At 44.7% G+C, this 20,981-nt stretch overlaps 1 protein-coding gene across 1 annotated transcript; it reads right to left on the bottom strand.

Annotated features, from left to right (window-relative positions):
• Positions 1 to 2,990: 2,990 nt before the first annotated feature.
• Pgrmc2 (progesterone receptor membrane component 2) lies at positions 2,991 to 20,154 on the bottom strand. The gene is made up of 3 exons (XM_051157101.1): positions 19,719 to 20,154; positions 6,224 to 6,379; positions 2,991 to 4,491 (listed from the first exon to the last, which is right to left on the bottom strand). The coding sequence occupies exons 1-3, from the start codon at positions 20,134 to 20,136 to the stop codon at positions 4,394 to 4,396; spliced, it is 672 nt and encodes a 223-aa protein (XP_051013058.1). The 5' UTR covers positions 20,137 to 20,154; the 3' UTR covers positions 2,991 to 4,393.
• Between the last annotated feature and the right edge of the window lie 827 nt (positions 20,155 to 20,981).

Here is a 20,981-nt window from a genome sequence, read left to right on the forward strand (position 1 = left end):
TCCTGGCTGCATAAACACCCTCTTGAGCTTCTCTCTTCCTTACCCCCTCTCTTCTTGTATCAGCAAATTCTTAATTGCAAACCAAATAAACAGAACTAAGAAATGCTGTTGAGATGAGCCTCCTAGGCTCTCTCTGAAGCCTTGGTGCTTGGGTTTATATTGCTTACTTTTTCAGTTCTCAAATTCATGAATTGTATGGAGTCAATCTTATATAGCTAGCGGTGCAGTAAAATCTGAGGAAAAATACTGGGCCTAAGATTGAAGCAGGATTATCAGGATAGATTACCTAGCAACTTCAAGGCACGTACCCACTATGAAGGCCTGGACCAGGTCCTCTCACTCAATACGGAGCACTGAAGCTGGTTCTGTTTTGAGGAGCGAGCAGGGCAGTTAGCCAGGAAGGGAACAGAAAAAGTATAACCTAGGCAGTGGCTAGGGGAAGCCACAATTAAGCTGTAAGTAGCTTCATGTGGCAGTTAATGAAGCTGGTGAGGTGGCAAGCATGGCAGGGCTAAGCTTTGATTCTGGAGGTATCAATGAAGGCCTTTTTAGTCAGGGACACACCAGGCCAAATTTAGTTAGATTACCAACAGGTACCAAGTGACAAAAAAGAACCTGAGCAGAAAGACAAATTGGGCAGGGGGTGGCATCACAGTTCTCCAACGGAGTATAAGCAGCAGGTGTGTAGGGATGATGTGTAGGGATGATGTATCAACATTTGAGAGATGTTTGGTGAAACTCAAGTCTTGAGTCAAGAGGATGCCCTGTAACGCCAAACATAATGAAGGAGGAAGCAGGAGTTAACTGCTTAATTGAGACTTTTGGCCAATTCATATTTCTATAACAAGCAAAAGCATATTTTGAATTTATCTTAACTTTTTTTGTCTTTTAGCCAAACCTACCATCTCACATACAAAATGCTCTACACCGTAACTTCCGAGAATGGTTAAAGAGCACATTTTAAGCATATATAGACATCATCAGGCAAACTTACGAGGGGCTGGCTGGAGGTTTGGTCAGTGCTCACAGCACCTCAAGTGGTCCCTTGAATGAAGGGGGGACCTGACGGAAAGCTGCTGTCTAGCTTGGTGTCTTCCTTGGGGGGCGGGTCTCAGCACAACGGAAAGGTGGACTTCCTGACACTGGCTGGGCACTGTACTCCTCTGCATGATGACTAAAGGTGTGTCTGGTCACCATTGACCTTTTCCCCATAGCCAAACAGGTCATGCTCTGATCAGTATTATTTACTAAGTCAACAGCTGACCTCAGTGGACATCCTCTGCCATAGAGGCAGAACTATTATTTACTGCAGTAGTTTTCAACTCTACTTTCAACAAGCTCAAAGAAATGTATACATTTTCCAAGTAGAGTACTTCTAGTCTTTTCTGGCCTAAGAGCTGTCAGGCCCTACACTGTTAACAAGGTCTTACTGACAGAGACACCTAGCATGCTGCCACTCTTAAGTCATTGACAGGGGTAGGTGGTGAGATTCCCAGATGTGGATGCTGGTTCAAGGCATCTTTACTTTCTAGAGGACACATTTGCCAAGTGCTAAATCAACACACCAACTTGAGCCTTGAAGCCTGTGGAAGTGGTAAATGGTCGGTCAAGCAGCTCATGTAGCTCTCAGGAAGGTGAGGAGAATGAGAAACTTCATCTAAATGGGTTTACCTCCCAATGCAGGGAAACTTGCAGTTTTTTTCACAGTTCTACTCAGGGTACTTCTGTTCTGGGATGCTGCAAGAGACAAACATCTAAGTGATATAAAAAGATTTACTGTTTTCTAAAGCCACTGTTTGATTTACATGGAATGACTTTTACATCAACTCTAAAGAAGCTGAATAATAGAAAACCAAGTGTAGAGAGCTGCGGAGATGGTTCAGCGACCAAGAGCACCGGTGTCTGCCAGAGCAGCAGTTCATTCCAGCACCCACACGGTATCTTACAAACATAGTAACTCCAGTAAAACAGGATTTGATACCATCTTCTGCCCTACACGGGCACTGTGGTGCAGAGATACTTGAAGACAAAACACCTATACACATATATTAAAAACAAAACAAAAGCAAAAATCCCAAAACCTCAAATGTAGGGAATCAGACCAAATTATATTTTATTTTTATTGTATGGCAAGTATGGACCACACAACTTCAGAAGATGAATTTTAACATTTCTCCAACATGGCCTATCTTATGCATGACTGGAAGATTCAGGCTCAGTAGGAAGGAAGAATGTATACTCTGGAGCTGGGGCTGGAGCTAAATGGTTGAGCAATATGTGAAGTCCTAGGTTTGAATTCTAACACTGAAAGAAAAAAAAAAAATATTTTAAAGCCCCTAAAACCAGGCGATTTGGGGAAACATGCCAGCTACGGACCCCTCCAAGACGCTACACCACACTACCTGACAAGGAGACATTTGACTGGAATTAAGGCATTATCTACAGAATACAGTTTATTTAAAGTCCAAAACACAAAACCACTTCCTTTTAAAAACCAAAATGCATTGTTTTTACTGCATGAATACCTGGGCTCCTCACAGATAAGATAGATTATCTGCCTTCAGGCTCAATGGTTCAGATATACCAGTTTACTACAGCAGAGGACATACACTTTAACAAGGTGTTTTTAGAAAATATTTTACATAAAAAAGAAAGCATTTGCCAACACTCTTTAGTCTTCACAAGAGTTCTTCAGCCAGGATTTGGTGACCACCATAGAATATTCCAGTATGCTAAGGGTGTTGCATTTTGCACCCTTCTGCTTACTGTTGCATCTTTTGATGGCCTCTGCTTGCATTACACCCATCCAGGAACAAGTCTTTTAATGTCAACAAAACTTGGGCTTTTCTATGTGGGAGCAACCTGTCCCTGACCAAGAATCCATCATAATAAAGCCAAAATCTGGCCTAAGCAGGGTCTGAAATAGACCTTTTTCAAGTAACACAGAAGGAAACTACTAGCCATCGGCACACTGCTGTATTTTTATGTCAGCTCCTGCTTGGAAGGCTGGTGCTCCTAGTATACTTACTGGTGCAAACAAAGCTGAAGCACCCTGTACACTGCACCTCGTCACATCTTACCTGAGCCATCTACCAAGGTGGACCTGCCCTGCAAGTTACAGTGAGCATGAGATGTGTACAGCTCTGTTAATCAGGGCCTGGTTTTCATTTCCAAAAGTTTTATTTTGTTTTGTACTCATCCTGAATCAAATGCAGTCTTATAATATATGACACATTGGCTCATGGCTCTGCATTTAGAGTCCAACTCGAGCTTATTTGGTTTATTGTACATGCTTTATTAAAACGGTTCTCATATTTACAGCATCGCATGAAGAGTCCCTCCCAAGGTGCTCTCACACACATCCAGACTCACCCACACAGACATTCATACCACGGCGCCACGCACCCACACCAGTGACATGTGAGGGTCAGACTCAAATTAGGCAGCTGTTGGGGAAGAGTTTTGATTTTTCAGTTTTTCTTGGAAAAGAAAAAAGCATAGGGGATGCATTTGGCCATCACAATGCGAGCTATTGTGTAGTAACACATGGCAGTTAACACTGAATACTCCTCTTACATTCTACACACAGAGTGACACCAACCTCCGTCTCAATGCTGCTTGTAGTGACTTCTGAATTCAGAGGGGCTTTCCCTAAAAGTAATTCAAGTTTATGGAAGTGAAATAAGGCACAATTAATATTGATTTGACCTAGCAGAAGGAAGGGAAAGAAAGAAAACTGTTTTCAAATTATCTTAGCTGGGAACTGCTGACTCCAATCCACTGGAAATTCCTCTAGCTTCCAAGTCATGCTTAGGATATTTTTCCTCTTCCCTGACAAAGCCCGGAAAGAAAGGTTTGGGAATTCATGTTTTAATGTTTCAGTGGCCTGAACTTCTTAAATGAATGTGCAACCCCCATTCCCCTGCCCAGGGCTCTTCCCTTAACACAAATGAAACACAGCCTGTGAAACAGGATCCCCAGCTGTTTTCAGAGATCTGCACACTTGAGTAGCAAATACCTATCTGGTTGTCTTTGATACTTTTTTGTTTTGTTTTAAAAGAGAGACATAGAGAGACATGGAGGGGAGGCAAACAGGAAGGCAGACAAGGAAGGGAAGAGAGGAGGGAAAGGGGTAAAAAGAACCTGGTGACTTTCTTGCTGTTAAGAAGGCCCTGTCTCCATTTCAGGAGGATGGAGCCCACCAGACATTACAAACACCTGCAACAAATTCATCCACAGCACAACAATGCCTCGTATTCAGATCTTCATAGTGAACACATTATCTTGTGAAGTGTTTCTCACAGCAGGTGCATCACACCCAAAGACTGGACATTCTCTGAAAGGAGTAAGAGTTGCAGTTCTGAAGGCCCCTGGCTTTGGTTGTTCACAAAGTTCAGTCCTGTTTACTGTGATCCTTGGTGTCCTCCTCGTCTGTGTACTCTGAGGGTTCTTCCCCGGGCTTTAGGAGTCTGCCTACATAATCATATTTTTCTGAAAGATACATCAAAAGAAAGACAGCAGTGGTTAATTTTGTTTCACAATCCCACTGTACTGCATGAAGGCACTTTACTCCTAAGTCACACAGAATATGCTCAAGTCCTCCAAAGCTTCGTCTACAGGCATGTGAAGCCTGGGCAGAAGGCAGCAGGGACTGGCAAGGCTCAGGGCTGCTCTTTAAAGCAGAGTTCACTGTCAGTGGGTCTTAACCACATACTATCAGTATTGCTTGGAGTTTTAAAATCTACATGCACGGACCATCTCAGAGCTGTCCAGCTTGGCTTTACAACATCACGAGCCTCGTAATGTGGCTGTTTCATTTGCTGGTGCCAGGGTTTGAACCTGGAGGCTTCATGCAGGTCCTCTACACTGAGATCCACCCCCAGTCCTATTCTTTTAACTCTTAACAACCCCCAAATATCACAGTTAAAAATATTATAATCAAGCTGGGCAAGGTGGTGCATACCTTTAATCTCAGCACCTGGGAGGCAGAGGCAGGTGGATCTCTGAGTTTGAGGCCAGTTTGAGGTCTATAAAGTGAGTCCACGATAGCCAAATAGAGAAGCCCTCTCTTGAAAACACTCTCTCTCTCTCTCTCTCTCTCTCTGCCAGCACTTAGACTGCCATGAATTTGAAATCAACTTAGGCCGCACACACACTCACTCATGTATATATATAATTGGAATGTCTAAGTCATTTCAACAATGGATTATAAAACCCCACGGCTAATATTTTGGAACATAAACATGCAGAAGGACATGGAGACCTCCTTGCGCTGAAGGAACATGGAGTACTGGTGGCGGCAGAGCATGAGGTGGAGAGACACAGAGGAAGCAGACCTGAGAAATCTTCTGGAGAGAAAAATGTTACAAAGTAGTAGGGACAAGAACCTCGCTTCTCTGGCTCTCTGGAGGCTCTGCAAGGCCTCAGCCGCAGCATCGCTCTTTCCTCTCTCCGGCTCTCTCATAGATCTGCTACTCTGCGTGTTTTTATGTGTTAGGTGTTTAATTCAGAAGCTTGTATACAGCTTCTAAATTAAACATGTTTGTTCTCCGTCTGGAAGTAAAACCTAGGGTGAGTGAGTGTGCTGTGGAGCGGGTTAAGGTGGGCTCTGCACACAGGAGAACCAAGACAAGTGCCAAGGAGCCACCAGAGCTGCTCCACAGACCCAGCAGGAGATGAATGGCTCAGGTGATGATGCCACAGGACATAAAAACTGACGCTGTGAGGGCACGACAGAGGGACAGCACTCCTTCTCTGCCATTCAAAGTTAAGAACAAACCACCTGCAATGCATTATCATTAGTGTGGATGCCACTAATTCATTAGTTGCTGGTTGGAGCCCAGGGCACAGACAGGTCATGCACTGTGTACTACTGTGCTTCACACACCCTAACCCTTCGGCTTTTTAAAAAGACAAGCCTGTATTTAACAAAATCAAACCAAACCATTTCTTAATGAGCAAGTCTTTAAAAAAACTATAGAAAGCATCACACTTTGAGACTGTTGGGCCCAAAGACACATGCTACCACACCTAGTGCTAAGTATATTTTCAAATACAGACTTTCAACCCAATTGTCATATGTAACAGTTATATTAATATTTAGTGGTGTTTAAAATGCATCCTAATATGATGGAACTGAAAATAGACTGTGTACTTCAAAGCATGGGCAGTAGCATATAACCCTGTTTTCCAAAGACTCCCCGGATGACCCGGATGAAGATACCTTTAAACTGCATCTCCCATTCTCGCACGCTCTCCATCTGTACCGCGTTCAAGTCTGAGAGGTCGTCATACTCATCCCTCAGGGCGTCCTTGTCCAGGCAGAAGGTCGCCAGGCCCCTGGAGGCATCCCTGCCAGCAAAGATCCCATATGGGCCCGCTGAAAGACAGAGACAACTTAGAGCCTGACATCATTTTTGAGTGTTTAAACATCAGGGTCCTCTCCATGATTTGCTTTTGGTACACAACCTTAATTCCATAATATTAAGATTCTGGATGAGATTTGTTGGAATTTCCTTTTTACTAAAGTAAAGCTCCTTACTGAAAATAAATTCACTTCAGATACCCTGAAACTTGTATGCTGGGAGAGGAGGGATCAGTGAGGCCCACCCCATGAGCGGCTACCCATGCTCCAGCAGGTGGCCCTACACCCATGCACATACTGACAGCACCACATGGACACAGTGGGTGTCTAAGAAACACTTCAAATCCAGAGCAGAAAGTTGTGGTGGGTATAGGGAAGGGACTAGAGGGGAGGCAACAGGGTCGATTTGACCAAACACATCATGTTCCTGTATGAAACACATATGTTTCTGTATGAAATTCTCAAAACAAGAGAAGAACTTTAACAAAACTCTTCCGTGTGCTCATGTGTGCATCAATGTCAGGTGTCTAGCGCAATCTCTCTGCCTTATTTTATTATGACAGAGCTTGTGTCATTAGCTCACTGATTTGGCTCAACTGGCTGATCAGACAATTCCGGAACCCTACCTCTCCACCTCCCCAGCATTAGCTTCAGCATCAGGCATGCACAACGGGCCTGGCTTTTAATGCAGCTGCTGCCGGAGATCTGAACTTAGTCCCATGTGCACACCTACCCCACATCTTTAAGACTTAACTGTTTGTATCTCATATTGCAGAAGCTGCCCAAGAAATCTGTTCAAAATGTTTCTTAAAAAGATTTAAATGATAACAAGATTTCCAAAATATAGAATTCTACAAATGCCAAGTTCTTTCAAGTTTATGAGCTCCTCTACAGATGGTAAGTCACTCTGAGGAAACAGTTTTTAAAGCACAGTTAGAGGCTTCACTTTCGGGAGCAGCCAGTTCCTGCCTTGACCGTTAAGAGTGACACTTCAGAGGGCACACTGCATCCTGCTTTGGGTCTCAGGAATCCAAACTCAGGTCACACAAGTGCTGTTATCCACTAAGCCATCTCCCAGGCCCAAGGGAACTATTAATTTAATAAAGAGGCTATTAGAATAACGTATTGCCTAACTAAAGAAAACAAAGAGTAAAATTGCCTGAGTTTTTAAGTGAACAATGACCACATGTGTCCTCACTTGAAAGCATTTAGGAAACTCCATGTTAGATGCAGAAAATACCTGCAGCTTCTGAGACAAGAAATCAAGTCTGCCAACATCAGAAGTGCACCTTGCCATGCACGAGCAGGGATGTGGATTCCTGGCTCAACTTTTAGTTTGTTTGTTTTCGAGACAGGGCTTCTCTGTGTAGCTGCAGCTGTCCTAGACTTGCTTTGTAGGTCAGACTGGCTTTGAACTCACAGTGATCCGCTTGCCACTGCTGGGATTACAGACGTGGGCTACCACACCTCTGACTGGATTTCTTGTAAACATGGCTGGGGCAGGAAGCTCACTCTTGGAAAGGCCTATTGTGTGCAGCTAGAATGGCTTCCCCTAGGTTTGACCATGAAGCTGACGGGTGTGCAGTGCCTCCAGCTTCTTTAATTATTAAGCATTCTCCATGTTACCAACGGGCCTTAGGTGACTAACACAAATTATAACTAAATGGCTATATTTTTCCTCACTTGAATGGATGTAATTATGATTTAATTATTCTCCCAATAACATGAACATTGTTTTGTTTCTTTAAAGATGTCTTCTATATAAGAAAAAGGACGCTATTTATCATTGGTCAACATTTATGACTTTGAAACTTTGCCTATGATCTCAACTGACACTTAAGGAGTACTAAGTGTTTAGAAAAGGAAATTTAATATAGTTTCTACTTACACAGTAAAATTCAAAGGTTCATTAAATTAGAGTTAACTATTTTAGAGGAAATGTAAACTTTTAAAACAAGCAAGATAGGCTTTTAGGGCAATTAGGCAGCAAAGACCCCAGCTACAGCACCCATCCCCCACTCCTTTTGTGCAGAATTCTACCAGCTTTGTAAAGAGAACACATGTAAGCAACGAGCAAAGAGTAAAGGCGGGCTTTTTGTTTCTTGAGAAACAAAGATGATCACAGTCTAATGCTTAAAACAGTGGCAAATAAAGAAAGCATAATAACAAACGATTATCTATAGACAGCAACAAGCTTGAAGAGGAAATGACAGTTTCTACTTTTTAAAGAATTTCCCTGTAACTTCACACTTCGGTCCTTTCAGGTTTTCACGAAGAAGGAACAGATTTTGCCTTTTCTCTTACTTGGCAGATTAAATAAATAAAATAAAATGAAATAAAATAAAATCATAGAGCGCAAAATTCAGCGACTCGCCTAAAGTTCCTGACAGACCTGCCCGGGGCAGCACTGCACCACTCACCACCAAGGCTGCCGTGGCTCTTTTCACTATTTACTATTTTCAAACAGTGTCACCAGGGTGCCCACGCGTCTGCCTTCAACTCACTATGTAGTCTTAACAGGCCTTGAACTTGTACTCCTCTTGCCTAGACCTCCCATGGATCTGGGATTGCAAGCTTGTACCTGTGTGTCCTGGAAGTTATTCTGCCAGGCATATCAGAGTGTAAACAACCATGAGACATATCTGAGTGATGCAAAGGTGAGAATGATGATCAGTGCTTAAGAAAACAACAAATAGGCCACACTGCAGGCCCAGGGCCAACCCTCAGCTACCAGAAAACCCTCAGCCTTTGAGTATGCAACACACACACACACACACACACACACACACACACACACACACACACACACACTGGGTTCTCATGTAAATTTCTCTGCCAGCTTCCCTAAGGGTTAACTTTGAATAAATCTGCTAATCTTCTGTTACTAAAATGAATTCTAGACAACACAGGCTTTTGTCAACTCATTATAAAGGAAAAGACTGAGTAATATATCCCTCCACTCCTTAGGCTACACGCAGACTTGTGTGGAAGCATCGGCTGGTGAAGGTCTTTGCTAAGAGGCTCCCTGCGCCATGCTGGAAGGTCACTGAGGAACCTAAACAGACTAAGAAGCAGAGCTGGGACTGGGCAGTTTATCTGATGAAGGGAGGCTTTGAGGTCTAGCAAAAAGATGTCTCCCTACACTCACAGCACAAGGCGCAATTCCTTCCTTCAGACACCCTCCATAACAAACAATATTACCAGCAACAGTATTTTGTTAACTACATGTGACTGTTCATAAAAACAAAACAAAACAAAACAAACAAACAAACAAAAAAACCACAAAAAACAAAACAAAAAAGGCAGCTAACCCAAGAAAAGCACATCTGATCTAGTGTTAGGCGTCTGGTATGATTTCCCAAAATAGTAAAGGCTGGTTTCTGAGAGTTAAGACTCATTCAGACATTGTTATGATGATCCCAACCAAGTAATCAGTTATTATGGTGAATACACTTGGAATTCTGATTGCTACCTGGACTCAGGTAGAACACTCGGAGGTACAGCTCCCAGGCAGCCATGAGATGAAGAATCCATAAAGTACAGTAAAAAGTGGGCGTTATGTAAGGCGAGTACGTTCAACTGTAGGTTCATGTGGGTGTCGTGAACATGTGCAAGGTAAGATTGGCTAAGCTGGGATGCTCCATAGGGTAAGTGGATTAGATATATTTCTGACTCAATATTGACTCTTCTTTTTTTTTGAGACAAGGTCTCATTATGCAGCCCTGGGTGGTCTCAATTCACAGAAATCAGTCTGCCCTACCTCCTGAAAACTGGGATTAAAATTGTATATCACCATAGCTGGCTGTGACTCGGCTGGGTATGATAGGCACACTTATAATCTCAGCGTTCTGGAGAAGGGTGGGAGTGCTTTGAGCCTGAGGTCTGCCTAGTGGGACAAACAAAACAAACAAGTATGATACAACTGTGCAGAACTGTGGTGTGACATATTTTTGAAATAGCAACAAACTATCATATGCATTTAATGAGCATAAGATTACTCATTATGAAACAATGATATAAAATAATAAACAGAAAATGTGGCAAGTGCATAAAATCTATAACAAGTTGACTATAGGATAAGAAACATTCCACAATATTTTAGTTATCTGTGCTTTAAACTGGGATTTCTGAAGTTCCTGTAAATATAGAGACCATTTACACGCTAATCTGGACAACTCCAGGACTTGTAGAGCCAGGACAGTAAGGCTGAAGAATGTTTCTGTCAAGACAAGACACTTGTATGCTTGGGGTGGGGGTGGGGGGACCCAACCAAGTGACACAGTGAGGCTTCAAACATAAGACGGAGAAATTATTTTATCTGCCTAAAGTTGAGACCAAATTAGATGTTTCACACAACGATGCTACTACATATTACTGAAACTCCTATCTTGTTTCTAAATGTCCAACCAGAGGCTTGAGAATACAGAAAAGTGTATCATCTGCAGGAAAGAAGGCAAGCGGGAAAGCCATCATGTTAAAATCAGAAAAACAAAGAGCCCATGCATATGTCACATGGTGACTACACATTAAAACACACATACACGTGCACTCATCCCAAAGTGTAATGAGGACAAAGGACGGGAAGGAATTAGTATAGGACATAAATCTGACTACATACATAGCCACAGGCCTAAAGCACTACAGAGCTAGATTCAGCTAAGTGGTGGGATGCTTGTCTAGCACAAGGGAGGCCAAGCCTAGAACTACACACACACAAGCAAATGTTCTGCACAGCTGGTGAGGGGCTCAGGAAAGGGTGTCACCAAGTACACTAACAACCTGAATTCTGATACCCAGATCTCATGACAGGAGAACAGATTCCTGAAAATTGACCTAGAAATCTCCATATATTCGTTGAGTGTCAGCATTTATGAACACACACAATAAAATATCAAAACAATGGAGGTTGGAGAAATGGTTCAGCAGGTGAGAGCACTGGCTACTCATCTACAGGGTCTGGGTTTGATTCCCAGCACTCACATGGCAGCTTGCAACTGTAACTCTAGTTCCAGGGGATCTGACGCCCTTTCCACGAGGCACCCCGCATGCACATAGTGCATAGGCACAATGCAGCCAAATACCCATATACATAAAATAAATTTAAAAATTAAAAACAGACAAAGCCAAACCAACAACAAAATCCCAGCTATACATAAGAGGAAAGAAAAGCACGTAAGAACATATTTGCAGCAAAGGCTGAAATGATGAGCATCATAATTGAAAGAAAACACGGCAAGGAATCTATGTAGAAAATTACTCAGGTCTTCTCCCCGTCCCCTCCCCCCAATCCCCTGAGATGAGGTTTCTCTGTGTAGCCTTGGCTGTCCTGGACTTGCTTTGTAGACTAGGCTGGCCTCGAACTCATAAAGATTTGTCTGCCGCTGACATTACAAGCATGTGCTACCATGCCCAGCTGATTCAGGTTTTCTTAAAAGAGGCCCAATTTTGGGCTAAGGAAATAGTTCAGTTTTTAAAATGCTTGTCCTGCAAGCAAGAAGACTTGGGCTGGCAAGACAGCCTCAGCAGGAAGTCACTTGTCGCCAAGCTTCATGGCTGAATTAGATAACTGGGTCCTACACGGAAGAAATGACTCCAGCAGGTTATTCTCTGATCTCTACATGTGCAGCATGGCGTGCCTCCTTCTGTGCACATTTACACACATGCTCTAAGTAAATGTATACTTAAAAAGAAGACCCAAGTTCAATCCCTAAAATCTACATTGAAAATTATAAAGGTGGGTGTGGTGGTATGTTTGCACTCCCAGCATGCAGACAGGCCAATTTCTTGGGCTCCACTAGCCAGCCAGCCTTATCTAGCTACTGAGTTCTAGGCCAGTGATGGGTCCTATCTGATAAAAAAAAATAAAAGTAGATAGCAACTGGGGACACTCACGGTTGGCCTCTGGCCTTCATATACACGCACGCATACACACATTCAGAATAAAAAGTGCAAATTAAACAACTACTGGAATGCTGTTTTAGCCTCAGCCCCACAGAAAGCAAGCAGTGTAAAGCATCACATTTGTGACAAGGATGAGAACAGGCATCTTCATGAAGTTCGCATAGGTCAAACTCTCTGGACAGCAACTCCAAATGAAGTCCACACAGTAAGCATGGCCACACCGCCAGCTTTAGTAATTCTGCTTCTAGGACTCACAGCCTGCTGTTAACAAGATAACATCCACACAGCATGAGAGGCTCTCAGGATTGGTATGTACACTCATGTTCAGATGGCTTGACCTGCACAGCACAGCTCTGCAACACTCAGACTGCAGAGCAACATGAGGGGGCTCTCGGGAAGAGCCTTACTTCTCTCTCTAAATCCTTTAGGGTTTTCAGTCTTGGGCATGCCGTTTTTCTTTTAAAACCTACACACAAGGCCTTATTGTGGGACCTAAAGCACTCTACAGTAGTACGTCCACAATTGACAGCTCATGGAACACTCCAACATATGGACAAGAAACAAAGAATGCAGTGCTGGTGGCAAGAAGATGCAACAAAAATGACAAACTATAGGAAGAAAGCACCACCAGGTCAGCATACACTGGTGCCCCAAAAATAAAAGGAACAAAGAAAGACTCAAGCTGCTTAAGTTATCAACTAAGACAGGGAACATAGAAAACAGAAGAACAGATGAGAAATTAATACACATTTACCCCTCTTGCAGGGGGAAGATGAGAGAGAATGCAGGAGGCAATAATTTAAAGCCAGGTTTAAATGTTCAAAAGTGAATGAATGACATGTATTTGCAGACTTTTTAGCAGAATCCACATGTTAAAAATCAGATCTCGGGGCCTGGGGAGAAGCTTAGTCAGTGAAGTGCTGTTGCACAAGCGGGCCTGATTTTGGATCTCCAGCACCTACAGAAAGCTAGGTATGCGCCTCTCTCTCCAGCCTGGCATGGGATCTCCAGCACCTACAGAAAGCTAGGTATGCGCCTCTCCCTCCAGCCTGGCGTGGGATCTCCAGCACCTACAGAAAGCTAGGTATGCGCCTCTCCCTCCAGCCTGGCGTGGGATCTCCAGCACCCACAGAAAGCTAGGTATGCGCCTCTCCCTCCAGCCTGGCGTGGGATCTCCCGCACCTACAGAAAGCTAGGTATGCGCCTCTCCCTCCAGCCTGCGTGGGATCTCAGCACCTACAGAAAGCTAGGTATGCGCCTCTCCCTCCAGCCTGGCGTGGGATCTCCAGCACCTACAGAAAGCTCGGTATGCGCCTCTCCCTCCAGCCTGGCGTGGATCTCCAGCACCCACAGAAAGCTAGGTATGCGCCTCTCCCTCCAGCCTGGCGTGGGATCTCCAGCACCTACAGAAAGCTAGGTATGCGCCTCTCCCTCCAGCCTGGCGTGGGATCTCCAGCACCTACAGAAAGCTAGGTATGCGCCTCTCCCTCCAGCCTGGCGTGGGATCTCCAGCACCTACAGAAAGCTAGGTATGCGCCTCTCCCTCCAGCCTGGCGTGGAGCATGGCTACAAAGAGATTCCTAGAGCTTGCAGGCAGCCTAGCCAAACTGGTGAGCTCCAATTCAGTAAGACCTTGTCTCGAAAAATAAGGTGGAAAGAGGCTAAAGAAGAAACGGATGTCCACTTCTGTTTTCCACATGCAGTGCGTGGGCGCCCGCACACACACACAAACACACTTTCACACACACATGAGAAGAAGCCAGGACAGAGAAAAAATGTCTCAGCAACAAGCAGAGGACAATGACACACTCTTCTCTAATGAAGGAATAACAAGAATCTACAATTTCATATTATTACTCCTGAACAAGGACAGATAAGGACAGGTATATTTTTTCCTACCAGAGAAAAGAACTACAGGCCTTCTATTAAAATGAAGATGGAACTACAAGAAAGATTGAGGTTCAAGAAATGGTAGATTTTCAAAAAGGCAGCCACATAATAAAGACTTGAGTTCCATTCCCAGCACCCACACTGGGCAGCTCCAGGAGATCTGACTCCTTTTGCTGGACTCTGATTTTATATATATTTATTAGACACACAGACACAGACACACAGACACAGGGACATAGATGAGAAGTAAAGCACCTGCCCAAAGTGCTTCAGGCCCGGGTTGATCTAAGACCAGGAAGGAGAAAAACCTGTCAAGTGACAATAAGGTGTCCTCAATACGTAAGTTTTCCTAATTTACATGGAATGGTATTTGGCTAAAATTCTTCCACTGTTCCAAAGGACAGATCAATATCTAACCTATATCTTAACATCACCAGAAGAGAAACAGAGGTGTCCAAATCAGCAGAGATGAGAGAGGGGAGGAATGAATTCTAAGCACTAGCAAGTAGAGTGAAGACCCAAATTTTCTAAAGTGAATTGTGTTCAGAGCACTCCTAGTAGTCACAAAGGTGTGGCCAGAGGCTGTGTTAAATAAGATGTTGGAAACAATAATATTGAAGTTATGAAAACATAAAATGCTAATGAGTTTAAAATCTAATTATGTTTTTTAAGAGAAAAAAATAAACCAGCACAAGTTGGTTTCAACGGCTAGAGTAAGAAACCTTGAGCTAACTACAAGTAACTAAAGAAGCCAAACCTGAAATGTCAATGGATGGGACAGGGATGGGTCTGATATGACAGGTCTAGACACAGTGCTAATGGCTTCCATGTACTCACCCAGCTCTACAGAAAGACTAGTAACAACCCATTCAAACACTCTCGTACTCAAGCTCTGTGCAACTGGCCCCTTCAGGTTTAAAATGTCACACTTTCTAAACACCCAAATAGTCCTTGATCATATCCCTATTTTCATTCACAGCATACTTTTTTCCTACAGAGTTTAACTCCATACTGGGATGTGTTTGTACACTGCCTATCCTCTTCAAGCAATGCTAACTTCATGGATACGGCCTAGTCTGTGCCAAAGACTAATTCAATTTCTGAAAACACCTTATTTAAAAATGGAGATGAGGCCTTATATTAAAAGTTTTTGAGAGAGGGTACAGGCACCAAGAATTATATAATGATGTCTGCCATACATACATGGGGAGGAATGGGCTAGGCTAGGTAGTCCAAAAGACCTCGAAAACCATCTGGACAGTTCAGTTTAGTTCTAATCTCAGTCAGCACCCTCTCGTTTTAATGCTTCAGTATTTAATACAATACAGTTTCCCAAAACATTAAAAGCAACGCAGTGAAGTTGAATTCAGAAGGGGCTTCCAAGTGGACACTATGGAAATGATCAGCACAACAGAGAGTGCTTCTGAACTTTGCTTTCTGTCAAGACAGGAACTCACAGCACAGCCACTCTGGAGTCAGCTGCGTAGGCCGGCTGTCCTCCAGCTAAAGGCTCTCCTCCTACCTCTGCCTCAACAGTGCTGGCATGAAAATGTGAGTTCCCATGCTTAGCTTCTTCAGGAATTTTCGCTAGTCCCTTCATCTTACTGGTAGCTAACAAGATGCATGTGGTAACTAGCCCAACAAGAAACCTAGTTGGCTTCAAAGCAAGAAATTGTAATGACAGCTGGATTGTGACAACTCTAGAGATATCCATGCCGCAGTAGGTCAGGCTGGGATTGGCCTCTATGTTGCAATTCTTGCTTAAACTGCAGTTTTGAAAATTAAAATGTTGAATAAAAGTTAACATATTGGAGACAAGATTAAACAGGAGGAAGGATTCAGGTTCATGGGCTCCTTTCCTCAGCCTATTAGGCAGCGAGTGACCTTTTCCTCTTCAGTGGAATTTGAGAGGTAAATTGGCTATAGCCTTGGCATATATCGACAACAGAGAGAGAGAGAGAGAGAGAGAGAGAGAGAGAGAGAGAGAGAGAGAAATCAAATAGCCCAAGTATATGCGCCCCCCCTTTTTTGCCATTCCAAAGAAAAAGATTCACAAAGCTCCACTGCAGTAATCGATAATTGTTGGGATTTAGACCTGGTACAAACAGCTAAAGTGCCTTTTTAACCAAAGAGAACCTAGCCTCCAGGTTCTCCCAGCATCCGTCAATCCCTACTTGTTACAGGGCACAGCTGGCATCTCTGCCCTTCCCCTCTCCTCCCCATCGCCCTCTCCTGCATGGCAACTTCCCTGGCCTGGGACCAGTGAACCTGCCAAGAGCTGCCCACCAAAAACCTGTATTTTATTTACTCTAACTTGGCTTGAATTAGTTCATTTCATCAGGCAGCAGAATATCTATCAATAATGACTTAAGATTATTCCATTAATATATTCAAAACCTATTCCATATGTAAGCATGGACTTGATGGATAATGTGAGGCCTGTTGGACTTGGGTTTGATTTTCAGTGTGGCTACTTAGGAGATAGGTGCGTTAGAGCAAAATCTCCAAGTCCCAGTCTTCACAAATGTAAAATGAAAATACAAATATCTTGTAGAGCCATTGTAAAAAATACATGCAAGATGCTCAGGAAGTGGAGCATGAACTTCTGTTTGCTGATTTCCACTAGAACTCCAGGGAAAGCAGGAGTACAGCACTCTATGAAGTCCGAGGTTTAGTGTGGTAGCCACACGGCAAAACGTTTGGAAGGTTACCGAATAACTACTTTAAACTGTATTAATTTAGTTAGTTAGTTGTGGCTTGGGCTACCATACTGAGTAGCTAGAATAACATAAAAGCTATGAAAATACAATTATGTTTGAAGTTCAAAATCTGGGAAAGAGCCAGAAAGGGGAATACAGAAAAGCCAGTAATAGGGCTCTAAGTGTATCCCAGAAAGTGTCTACCAGAGTATATAAAGTTTGTGGCCAAACATATCTGGATTTTCCAGATTTATCTATGTGACCCAAGCCATAAACCTCAAACTCATCTGTAAGGCAGGTACTTTGCAACTTCACCAAAGAACTGCAAAAATGGCAAATGAATGATCCAATATGGCAGCTGTTCGGAACTTCAGCTTCCTACATGAACATTCTTTTCAAGGAGCCAAGCGCCTGACTATTATGCTACATAGAAATACAATACTGACAACAAAGTCAACACATTCTGGCAAATAGTTGGCAATGAACTACATTTGAATAATTGGCATTTAATTTTATTTTTTAAAAGTGGAACTTTAAAGATGCACAGCTAAAAGAGAATGTGTTCAGTAATATGGAGGGGAAAAAAGCCCTCACAGAACAATTTTTAATCCTAAAACACCACTGCAAAATGGGAGTAGATAGCCGTCAGGCATAAAAATAAGCTTTTCAGCTGTAGGCTGAGTTTTTCAAATTACTATGATTCTCAGGTGGAGAACTGTGGGCTGAATTATAAACTAAAATATCATTTCATTTATTTGAGAATAAGATGAAAATTAAAGGCAACACTTAATTTTACATTTATGTCCTAGCTAAAAATATGGCATCAAAACTCCTGTAAAGTACTTTTAACACTTCCTATCCATGCAAAAAATCAAGAATCTAAGCTCTCAAGCTGCTCTGGCAACATTTAAGCTCTTCTCAGTAATAAAACCCTCCACATATTCCTATCAGACTGTTTACTGATATGTGTAGCTCTTCTCAGTAATAAAACCCTCCACATATTCCTATCAGACTGTTTATTGATATGTGTAATAAAATAACTGCGCATCATAACAAGGAGGTGGTTCTCTATTTTTCTGTTTGTTTTCAGACAGGGTCTCACAGCCCCAAATAGCCTGGAACTCACAGAGATCCACCTGCTTCCACCTCCAGGGGGCAGGGTTAAATGCCTGCATCACCACACCCAGGGTGGGTCTACATTATCATCTGAGGAATGCGTGTAGCGCTTCAGCCCCAGACCCGCTCGCTCTACCCTACACCTCTTAGTTCTTAGCTTCTGCCACATTTAGCTCTTTGCTAATCTATGAGGACTAATAACGGTTCTTTTTACAAATACTCCAGACAGTCTTTTACTACTGAACACACTGCTTCAATGTCACTGGGGGAAAGGCTATAGCTAGGTACAAAATCTGTGTAAATTTTCGACTTTAAAAAGTTTATTTGACTTGGTCTGTGTAAATAATGTACTTTGGTCCTATTCTCTTGCCCCACATGCTCTTAAACAAAAAAAAGTATTTGCTATTGGAGCTGATGTTAAGATGTGTTTGTGTTTATATATCCAGAGGAAATACACACATACTATACAATATGAAACAGAAAACTAAGAAATAAACAGATCCAACACCAAACGCTCCAGTTTCTTACCTCTAATCCAATCAACAAACCAAACACTTCTAAAATAGCATCCAGCTGAGCAGTGAAATCAGAAGCATATTCAGTGTCAATAAATCATGTGCACTAACAAAATTAAAGGGAAACTTTTTTAAAAAAAGCTTAAAAGTTGGATGTACTCTTTCCAGTAATGAGTCACTTTGGGTCTCTATTATTATTATAACTGCTCTCTCTCTTTAAAGCTTAATATCAACCACTGCATAATCAGGCACACAATGTAGCTCAATTTTATGGGCTACCAACAGATACCCCGAGTCTGAAGTTTAGTTGCATAATATGAAACAGATTACCACTACAGTGCAAAAAAGGGCCTCTATTGCAACGACCTTCCACATAGCTTTTTGAAAAGTAAAGTTGTAAATCCTTCAACTTAGAGAACCAGTGCATGACTCTTCTATGTCCGTCCCCCCTCCCATTTTGCTAAGGGAAAATACAATAATTATCAACGGGTATTTGAACACTTATCTTACTTTTAGCAGAGAGAGACAGGAGGGAGGGAGAGAGACAGAGACTGAGAGAGACACGCCTGCCTGCTGGGCAGATGAGCTCCACCCCCCACACTCAGGGCCAGTATCTTTGCCAGTCTTACTTATTAAGGTTTACATTCTGATTCGTCCCCATCTCACATACAGCTGTTAATCTTGGAAAGCATCTTGGAACCAAAACTGGCTTTTTAGAAAAAGAAAGAAAACGAGTTCGAGTGGTTCTTATACCGAGCTCCACAAGCGGGAGGGTTGAGACTTGAAACTACGTGTCCCTAACCCTAGCTCTATTCAGACTAGCTCAGGGAAGGAAAGAGCAGGCAAGTGTCAAACAGGCAATCCAGAATAAAAAGAAAGCTGTAACTTACACCGGGCTGAAAACTTTGGGTCGCCACTTCAGCCATCTCATCCCTCTTGCCCCCACAAAGCCCAGAAATCGAAAAGCCCAGGAAAAGGGTTGAGAACCAACGTGACTAGTGACAACTCTAAGAATTTTGAGAATTTCAGCCTCAGGAAAAACTGCGAGGAGACACGGGTTGGGAAGGGCAGGAACGCCGAGCGCTGGCTGGTTTGTGGGGCGCCTCTGAGCTCTCCCGACACTCGCCCCCGCCCTACGCTAGCAGCTGGGGGCGTGCACGGGGCGGCCGTCCAGGTGCGGGGCCGCCGCGGGGGATAGGGTGTCCAGGGGCCCCCACATCCCCTCTCTCTCACCGGGGCCGTAGAACTTGCTGCCTTTGGTTACGTCGAACACTTTCCCATTGACCGCGAGCAGGATGCGCGGCGTGCGCGCCCCGTCGTACTGGCGCAGCTGCTCCAGGCTGAAGTCCCGCTTCTTCATGCGCGGCAGCGTGGCGGCCGGGCTCTCCTCGCCCGCCCCGGGCCCGGAGCCTAGACCCCGTCGCCCCCAGCGCACCCACAGCCGGTAGGCCCCCAGCAGCACCAGCGCCACCAGCGCCACGTTCAGCAGCATCTCCCCGCCCGTCGCCAGCAGCGCCGCCACCCAACTGCTACTCGCCGCCGCTGCCGTCGCTCCCGCGCTGCCCGGGCTCCCGTCGCCGCCGTCGCCGCCGCCACGCTCCCCGCCGCTCCCCAGGGTGCCTAGCTTTACGTCCCCATCACCCGCCGCCATCACTGCCCGCCAGCGCCTTCCTCCTCCCGCCCCCTGCCCTCCCCAGGCCCGCGGACCCGCCCACCGGGCGGCGCGCGGCCAATCACGTGAGAGGACGGGGCGTGGCAGCGCCGGCTGCTTATTGGCTGTTGGCGGGGTAACGTTGTCTAGCTTCGCTCTCCCAGCTCCGGCTCTAGCTGGCAGCGCGCGCGGGCGACGCCCCGCCCACCTCGCCCCACACTTCCCTGCTCTCCCTGTCCCAGAGCTTCAACCTAGAGAGTGTAAGGGAGGGGCGGGGCCAAGGAAAAAAGGGAGAGGAGGGGAAAAAAAAAAAAAAAAAAAAACCACACAGAGCCGGCTGTGCGCGTGCGCACTCGCGTGCACGGGCGGGGCGCCGTCAGGGCGCCTGCGCGGACCCTGGAGCGCCACGCGCTGGGCTCTCTCCGGCAGCCCCTCCCTGCTGCGTGCGTGCACCCCGCTGCCGCCCGCCCCCCTCTGTTCCGAGACGGTGCGTTCGGGTCTGTGACGACTCTGAGGCCGGACTGGAGCTGGAAGTGCGGGGCTGCGTGTGAAGTGGGGCTGCGCCCGACGCCTTCGCTCCAAATCCGGGCCCACGCTGCTCTTGGGCAGCGCCCCTAACCGGAGCCCGATGCAAGTGAACCGGCCCGCCCCCTGCCTCCTCCGCGGTGGGCGTGTGCGGATAATGCCGCCTTGTAGCTCTCGCCCTCAACTAGTTTTGACAGGCTTCTGTCGCCCTGCCTGTAAAGAAGGAAGGCATGGACAGGTCCTTGTGACTTTGAACAACCGACAGGGTGGGGGGACAGGTGTAGATGAACTGTGGCAGCTTAGGGGTGATCTACCCGGCA

This window comes from Acomys russatus, chromosome 15 (assembly GCF_903995435.1).
Source record: "Acomys russatus chromosome 15, mAcoRus1.1, whole genome shotgun sequence".
Classification (NCBI taxonomy): domain Eukaryota; kingdom Metazoa; phylum Chordata; class Mammalia; order Rodentia; family Muridae; genus Acomys; species Acomys russatus.

Coding starts and splice junctions, on each gene's coding strand:
- Pgrmc2 (XM_051157101.1), bottom strand. CDS start 20,136: ATGGCGGCGGGTGATGGGGACGTAAAGCTAGGCACCCTGGGGAGCGGC. Junction 6,380..19,718: donor CAGCAAGTTCTACGGCCCCG/GTGAGAGAGAGG, acceptor TCTGTCTTTCAG/CGGGCCCATATGGGATCTTT. Junction 4,492..6,223: donor ATGGGAGATGCAGTTTAAAG/GTATCTTCATCC, acceptor TGTATCTTTCAG/AAAAATATGATTATGTAGGC.